General features: G+C 31.1%; 3 protein-coding genes across 3 annotated transcripts; 2 read left to right on the top strand and 1 right to left on the bottom strand.

Moving 5' to 3' along the window:
- The first annotated feature begins 263 nt into the window (after positions 1-263).
- On the top strand, positions 264-1,636 carry LOC132912834 (uncharacterized). The gene is made up of 3 exons (XM_060970620.1): positions 264-779; positions 1,097-1,275; positions 1,365-1,636. The coding sequence occupies exons 1-3, from the start codon at positions 488-490 to the stop codon at positions 1,365-1,367; spliced, it is 474 nt and encodes a 157-aa protein (XP_060826603.1). The 5' UTR covers positions 264-487; the 3' UTR covers positions 1,368-1,636.
- Positions 1,637-2,348: 712 nt separating this feature from the next.
- LOC132912785 (amino acid transporter heavy chain SLC3A1) lies at positions 2,349-5,917 on the top strand. Its single transcript, XM_060970512.1, has 9 exons — positions 2,349-2,674; positions 3,127-3,505; positions 3,587-3,831; positions 3,906-4,031; positions 4,122-4,348; positions 4,434-4,617; positions 4,679-4,905; positions 5,440-5,589; positions 5,712-5,917. The coding sequence occupies exons 1-9, from the start codon at positions 2,450-2,452 to the stop codon at positions 5,785-5,787; spliced, it is 1,839 nt and encodes a 612-aa protein (XP_060826495.1). The 5' UTR covers positions 2,349-2,449; the 3' UTR covers positions 5,788-5,917.
- A 66-nt stretch (positions 5,918-5,983) lies between these two features.
- LOC132912812 (JNK1/MAPK8-associated membrane protein) lies at positions 5,984-7,580 on the bottom strand. The gene is made up of 4 exons (XM_060970579.1): positions 6,704-7,580; positions 6,450-6,619; positions 6,305-6,381; positions 5,984-6,217 (listed from the first exon to the last, which is right to left on the bottom strand). Exons 1-4 carry the CDS (start codon positions 7,174-7,176, stop codon positions 6,002-6,004), a joined length of 936 nt encoding a protein of 311 aa, XP_060826562.1. The 5' UTR covers positions 7,177-7,580; the 3' UTR covers positions 5,984-6,001.
- Between the last annotated feature and the right edge of the window lie 94 nt (positions 7,581-7,674).

Here is a 7,674-nt window from a genome sequence, read left to right on the forward strand (position 1 = left end):
GTCTCATTTAGAAGCCAGTTGTATCTGTACTAAAATCATGAGTAGAACCGTACTCTTGCTGGTATAATTATAGCAATGGCATGAGTTTATTATCATCATTGTTTACAATACGTAAATGTGTGTGAAGAAACGAGTGTGAAGTAAGGCAAAATACATATAAGAAATATAAGAAATTGTCAAACAATTCGTTGTCTTGTAAACAGAGAAAATATATCGTTTGTTAAATTCGTAGCTACAAATAGTTTATAATTAATTGGATATATATATATATATATATATATATATATATATATCTGTGACTCAGTTTATCAGTATGTACCGATTCCCTGCTAATCAAGGCAACAGGGCTTCGAACGGACGCAAATATGTTAAATCAAGTCTAACGTATCTCCCGTAAGATAAGAACGAAAGGCAAACAATAATAGGGGCGGCAAAAGAAATTTCACCATTCTGTTATCTCGTTGTGTCTATATTTATCGGGAACAGAATGTCGCAGAATCGTTGTTTTATAACATCGATCGTTAACGGTCAGCCTAAATCGCGCCCCACTTGTGTAAACATAAATATTCCTATCATATCGGGAAGCAAACGAACGTGCAGCGGAAAAAGTAATGATGCGAGAAATCCGTTAGTTGGTTTTTGGGATAGTGAAGAGTACCAAGCAGATCAAAAGGAATTTATAACAATGGAATCAGCGGATACTACTTACCTTTCCTGCGGTGCATCGACGTACGAAGCTGTACATTTCGGTGGATTTAAAGAAAGATTACAAGACACAGGTTTGACATCACTATTCACGAAATGGAAAATATTCACGCAAACTAATTGTAAAATGACAACGAACAATGTTCCTACGGAATCTGAAATTTAAATTGGACCAATCATAAGGCATGTGCTCGCGCATCCGTATGCTATATGCAACATGCATTTCGAGACCGGAAGTTTGTAAATTAAGATATCGAATCTAGATTCGGTCGATAACTCGCGCGAATTTGAAAAAATATATAAAAGATATTTATCAGTGTTAAATTACAATTAAAATTTATAGAATTACAAAAAATATTATTAAAAGACGTATAAAAAGACTATTTTTTAGGATCGGCAGGCGATAATTTTAGATACTACCGAATCGATCCAATGTGTATGAATATTCGTTTGTGTATGTTTTGGTTTTTATGGGGAATGTTGATAGTAGTGATTATTTTATCTATTTTATTTCACTGCTGTTTTGGATGGAAAGCATGCTACAATGCTACTATAAATATAACAGATACAGTAAGTATGTGAACAGAAATTATGAATTTTGTTCACCCTAGGATCTGTGTCTCCAATTATGTAACCGCCTTAATCCCTCGTTGTTTCAGTAAACTTTCCAGACACCAAAATAATACGAACAACGTGTTCAGGATTTCCAATCGGATGTTACTGAATAAGTCAATAAATAAAAAATCGATGTGTCCATAAAGATAATATATTTTTTCGTGCTATCATCAAGATTTATATCTTATGATAATCGTTTAATTCCTTGCTTACGTTAACAAAGCTACTGTTAAGCAGAAGAATACAGATCAAAATACTTCTAAAACCTTTAAATATTAAATATGAGAAATGTTAAGAAGATCATGTATACAGTACTATTTATTACATTCTTATTTTTCACATTCTTACATTCTTATATATGAATATATAGAAAACTTTATATATTATTTAAATTTGAAAATATTTTCTAAATATTTTTCGATTGTAATATTAAAATATCTAATAAATTTGTTTGTCATACAAAAGGTGTGAATAATCGATGAAATATCTTTCGCGCTATTTTTCAACCCAAGTATTCTATTCGTCGTTGAAACGTCTGATCGAAAGGGGAGAATTAAATCAGTTCTGGATTATGGCAGTAAAGAACCCTATGCAAACTAACTTTTAATTTAAATTCTTTAGTAACTTTATTTACAAAATAATATTTTTTTAATCATAAGTTTTTTGAAGGGATGTCTTAATTTTTAATCAAATTTTTCTTTTTAATTTTCTTATAATTTACTAACATTTTTTAGTACGATGCATAAACATAAATCTTCACCGAAGTATTACAGTCTAAATAAAGGATATTTGTTTAGTACACTAGAAAATTCTGGATATTATTTAATTTGTAAAACATATTATAAATCTTAAATACTGTTCTAAAATATTTGGTAAAGTGTCGGAAATTTTGAGGGACGAAGGTCGTCCCTGATTTTACTTTATACCTTATGTTTGTGGTAGTATAAGTAAATACGAGCAGGGACAAAAGGAGAGTAAGAACCAACTAGATATCTGTATGGGGTAAAAGGCGTCTGTCCAACCGTTCTCGAACCTCACGAAGTCGAAAATTAATTAAGTAGAGAAGAATTTTCACACATCCCCGCCATATAATATCGTTTAACGTCCTTGGTATTGTGCGATAGTAATAATGGAGAGTGGGAGGTTGAATTTAGATAATATCGAAGCTAACGGGAACGCGAAAGAAACGGCAGTTGTCGCCACATACAAGGCGTTGCCGGACGAGGACGGAAGTGTACAAGATAAAATCGAAAATATGGGAAAACCAAGTAATGAAAACGATACCGACGATGGGGTCCACGAAAAGATGCTTAAAGATGAGAGTAAAATCTCTCCTATGAAAGATACAACCGAGGTATGTTAACGAGCACGTTTTTGGAAGTCACGTCTAATCTTTATACGATCAATAAAAGATACCTATACTTGTAATTAAAGATATCTATCTGCTTTTTATCACTATTATTGTTTTATCATTCTATTTTATTCAAATATAATTAATAATTAATTACTGTTTTTATCTTAATTGAAAATTTTTTTTGTTCGATAATAAAAGTCAATTGATCTGCTTTCGAATGATTTTCAAACTTTATTATCACATGTTTTTACGTATTCTATATTTCTTCGACATTGTATTACATTTGTTATTCGAAAGTAAGAACCTTTTACTATTGCATCATGCCATCATGAAGAGGAAAGATAGATCATGGAATTACCTGTAGAAATAATTGTGATTCATTAATATTCAAGAGAAATACATGCATTAAACGTCTGTTAATTTTATATGTAACATACGGTTATTTTGAATAGGTAAAATTTATTTCTGAAAATGGAGATACGAAGATCGATATTGAGACAGTCAAGCAAACTCTTTCTGGAATGGGAAAAGAGGAACTCATGAAATTTGCTAATGACCCATTCTGGATTAGATTAAGATGGATTTTATTCATTACTTTCTGGTTTCTTTGGTTTGCCATGTTAGTTGGTGCTGTATGTATTGTGATAATGGCACCAAAATGTGCAGCCCCAAAACCCAAAGAATGGTGGGAAAAGAGTGCTATTGTACAATTAGATCCTGTTGAAACAAGCACTCATGATTTGAAAGGCATAGAATCTTTGTTAGATATTTTGAAAGCACAAAATATAGATGCAATTTCTCTAGCTTCCACGGTTAAAGAAAGTTCAACAGGTACATATACAACAGTTCTTACAGGTAGTTTTTTACTCTATTATGGCAACAGATATTAATATATTGCATTTTAAATCATAGGGGGAACAGAAGACTTCAAAAACATTAAACCAGAATTAGGAACTACAAGTGATCTGGAGGCTCTTGTAAAAGCTGCAAAAAGCAAAGAACAGTATATCATTTTAGAATTAGATCCGAGTCATACATCAACTGAACATCCATGGTTCAAACGTTCCATAGAGAGAGAAGAACCATTCTCATCTTACTACGTTTGGGCAGATGCAAAAATAACTACTGATGGTAAACGTACTCCACCTAATAATTGGGTTAGTTATATCTTTTTTCAAGTTAAAATTGCCTTGTATCTTTGTAGTATTTCTATAATATGAATTTTTTTTAGCTAAGTGTACATGGAGGATCAGCATGGGAATGGAATGAGCAAAGAGAACAATATTACCTTCATCATTTCAAAATAACACAACCTGAATTAAATTACAATAATCCAGTAGTAGTTACAGAATTTTCAGTAAGTTATTTTGTCATTACTTCTCTTATATGCTGATTAAAAAATAGATGTAAAAAATAAATTCGATAATATCTAATTTTTAATGCTTAGGATATTTTGAGTCATTGGTTGAAATTAGGCATCAGTGGATTCCGTTTAGCTAATACTCAATATTTAACTGCGGATCCAGATCTTCATGATGAATTTAGGAGCACTATACCTACTGAGGCAGATAACTATGATTCATTAGTACATGCTTATACAAGAGATCGCCCAGAAAATGGTATTGTTCTGGCAAAATGGCAAGAAAGAGTTCATAATGAAACAGACAATAAAGGGTTAATTATCTTTAATAACTATAGTAGTAGCATGCATGTTCAGTCTTTCTTTTAAGCAAAGTTCCATAACAAAATGTTTGTCCAGGTTCTTTGCCCTCCAAGATGATATTGGAACTGACATTCTACAAGTTTATAATGAGAAGAAAAGGCTGATTGATCTTCCACAAAATTCACAATTTCTTACAACTGCAGATAGCAATATAGATGCCACGACTTTACATCGTGGCTTTTCCCACTGGCTTAATTTCACTTCCTGGCCTGCTTGGGATGTAAGTGTCCACAAGATGCTATACTCTAAAATATGTATTATATTATCATATTACATTCTAGATTAATGGTAGAAACCTCAGTTTGAGAGAAAGAATGCCTGCAGATATAGCAGACAGTTTAGCACTTATGACATTACTTTTACCTGGAACACCTGTATTAAAATTGAACGATACTTTGTCTGCAAAAGACGCCTTTGCGACTTTATGTAAAGCGCGACAAAGCTTAACGTTTCTTCATGGAGAGACAATGCTTAAGACTGTCAATGGAAGTGTATTTGTTTATACAAGGTAATGTAATAGTATTTTTACTTATTTCAGTATTGTATGTTTATCCATTTACACATTAAATATAACCTTAAAACAAAAGAGGATAGTATCAGAAAATTAATGGATATTATAGAACCTTTGAAGAGTAAAACAGTAATTGCAGTATTAATCTATATCAAAGAAAGTTCAATCAACTTAATTCACAATTGCTATAAATCATTTCAATTATCCTTTGATGCTACATTTAAACTCCAAATAACTCATACACCTCACACTATTGACACAAATTGTACTGTATAATTTACTAACCAAAGATCAATTTGGCCTGTTCCACGCTTCCTTCTATGCAACGCAGGAACTGGTGAGTCATCTTACTAACATATTGCATGAGGCCTGCGTTTTGTAAAATTAATTGTAAATAATAGCAATTTTGACTAACCACCAGTTAATAACTAATAATATAAAATATTAATTTAATTATCATTGTCAAAAATTGAATCAATTTTTCTTTCTTGCTCTTCATTAAAATAATATTAAAACTGAATAAATGTCTAGGTTAAAGAGTGGCAATCCAGGATACTTAGTAGCGTATCAATCAGCAGAAGAACCTACAGTAGTGGATTTTTCTACAATACCACAGATTTCTGACGAAGTTAATATGGTCGCACACAGTCCTAATTACGCGCAAGACAGCGACACAATAAAGTAATATTATTTCACTATCATCAGTTACTTAATTTATTTTTATTTGTTTTTCATAGAATATCAACAATTTCTTCTATAATATTGTGATAAATAACCGTTTTTTATGGTTTATTTTTTTACAGAACAAAACTACCTTCTAACAAAGTTCCCATATCGGGCAAGAGTACAGTTGTTCTGACGTTTGTTCCACAAAATTAGGTACGAGAGAAAAAAGTCTACAAGTATTAAAAAACAATCCCTTGCTTATGAACTTTATGTAATGGCATTTATTATAAGTAATTATGTATTGCTTTTGTGAAAAATATAATTAAATGTGATCCATTGAAAACATAGTGTTCTACAATCAATTAGTTATTGTTTATGAAGGAACGAGTTATTATAATTATGTTAATAATAGGTTTTATAATTGTATTTATTCTATATGAAGTTTATGCGGATCTGTGAATCTTACAGTAATAATATAAAACAATGCAGGTAAAGGAACTAAAGCAATTAATGCTGGATGAATGCCGAGATCTCGATAAGTTGCAGCAGCTACTAAACCATATCCATATAACATCCAATGACTTAAAATAATTATTACATTTTTTATATCTGTTACACAGCTCAACAACAATGCTTTCATTGACTGAAAGAAAGGTAGAGTTTCATGAAAAATGTATAAAACATAGTATTTAAACATACTTAAATATGAACAATACACAGAGACCATTACCTGATTTAATTTAAATGAAAAATGTGCTGCATTAAATAGTATAGACAGCGTTATAGTTATATATGGGAATGAATAATCTGTAAAAATAAGAATTAATAAAATATAGGGAAGGTATTATTCTTACAATGTAAATTGCTTCACTTACATATTATACCACCGCCAACTGCATGTAATAAAGCTAGAATGGGATAGAAATAAAGAGCAGCATAAATTGTAAATTTTCCTTTCTTTGGTACGAATTTCTTGGCTATAATTGGCCTTATTAATAACATTATAGCTACCCCTAAACCATAAAAAATGAACACCATTGTGTACCTAAGGATTGAACAATTAATTAATTTTTCAGACAAGAAAAAGCTAGATTCAATAATCAAATAGAATAATTATGTAATTACTAACAATGGATAAACAGCTTCCTGTGTACAATGCAGAGTTTCTTCATAATTTGGGGTAGGATTGTAGAACAATGTATACCAATCTGAGAGTTTTGTAATTCTACATGCTCTAATTGCAAAACTACCTACAGGATCGGTTACTTGTAAAGTAATCACAGATGCAGAAACAACTTCTACTACAGCAGACAAATATAACGGAAACACTTTTTTTGGTATATTACGCATCATAGATATTATATCAATGCAAACCCAATGTAATAATAATGCCAGTAGTGCCACAAATCCTAAATAGAACCAATCATAGAGCATTGGTCCGTCTTCGCAAGAAATACACATCGAAGTGGCATTTGCCCTGAACCCTCGAGGACATGCACCACAGTCACTCCAGTTGCCATCAGGCAGTAATTCCCTTCCACAATATAATCCAGGACATCGAGTAAAAGAATTTAAAGCATTTGCCTTTGGCATCGAGCACATGAAGAAATAGATATGAAAGCAATATTTATAAATATTTATGATATTTATCACCTTTTTCAAATTTCAAAATATACATCAACAAACACGCTTTATGAACATTTTAAGGTTAGATTTCAAGAATTCGAACTGCAATCCATTCGGTACAATAACATAATTTTGTAGTTATGTTATCGATTTCGAAATGTTATTCTGAATAACAAATACGCTGTTTATGGAAGCACTTCGTTTTTATAACGTAATGGCGTTTCTTACTAATAAAGTTTGTAAACTATCATTAGGTATGGAATGTCATTTGACGGTAGATCGGTAATATCATATGTATCTATACATATATCTAGTACAATATATATCAAAGAATATGTTACAAAGAACATAAAAATGATTTTATGTCAACGCAGAAAAATGATTTCAGAAAATGAAAGCATGCATTCTACAAACTATAAAAGTTATATATATATATATATTAACATTGTACAATATATAATGCAACATATTAGA

The sequence above is a fragment of the Bombus pascuorum genome, chromosome 12, assembly GCF_905332965.1.
Source record: "Bombus pascuorum chromosome 12, iyBomPasc1.1, whole genome shotgun sequence".
NCBI classification, from domain to species: Eukaryota; Metazoa; Arthropoda; class Insecta; order Hymenoptera; family Apidae; genus Bombus; species Bombus pascuorum.

What these genes read in the sequence shown, in the direction of transcription:
- LOC132912834 (XM_060970620.1), top strand. Translation starts at nt 488, where the DNA reads ATGTCGCAGAATCGTTGTTTTATAACATCGATCGTTAACGGTCAGCCT. An exon ending in AGAAAGATTACAAGACACAG is followed by an intron (nt 780 to 1,096) that starts GTTTGACATCAC and finishes ACTATTTTTTAG; the next exon opens with GATCGGCAGGCGATAATTTT.
- LOC132912785 (XM_060970512.1), top strand. Translation starts at nt 2,450, where the DNA reads ATGGAGAGTGGGAGGTTGAATTTAGATAATATCGAAGCTAACGGGAAC. An exon ending in GTACTCCACCTAATAATTGG is followed by an intron (nt 3,832 to 3,905) that starts GTTAGTTATATC and finishes AATTTTTTTTAG; the next exon opens with CTAAGTGTACATGGAGGATC. An exon ending in CAAGACAGCGACACAATAAA is followed by an intron (nt 5,590 to 5,711) that starts GTAATATTATTT and finishes ATTTTTTTACAG; the next exon opens with AACAAAACTACCTTCTAACA.
- LOC132912812 (XM_060970579.1), bottom strand. Translation starts at nt 7,176, where the DNA reads ATGTGCTCGATGCCAAAGGCAAATGCTTTAAATTCTTTTACTCGATGT. An exon ending in CAGGAAGCTGTTTATCCATT is followed by an intron (nt 6,620 to 6,703) that starts GTTAGTAATTAC and finishes TTCAATCCTTAG; the next exon opens with GTACACAATGGTGTTCATTT. An exon ending in TTTCATTTAAATTAAATCAG is followed by an intron (nt 6,218 to 6,304) that starts GTAATGGTCTCT and finishes CCTTTCTTTCAG; the next exon opens with TCAATGAAAGCATTGTTGTT.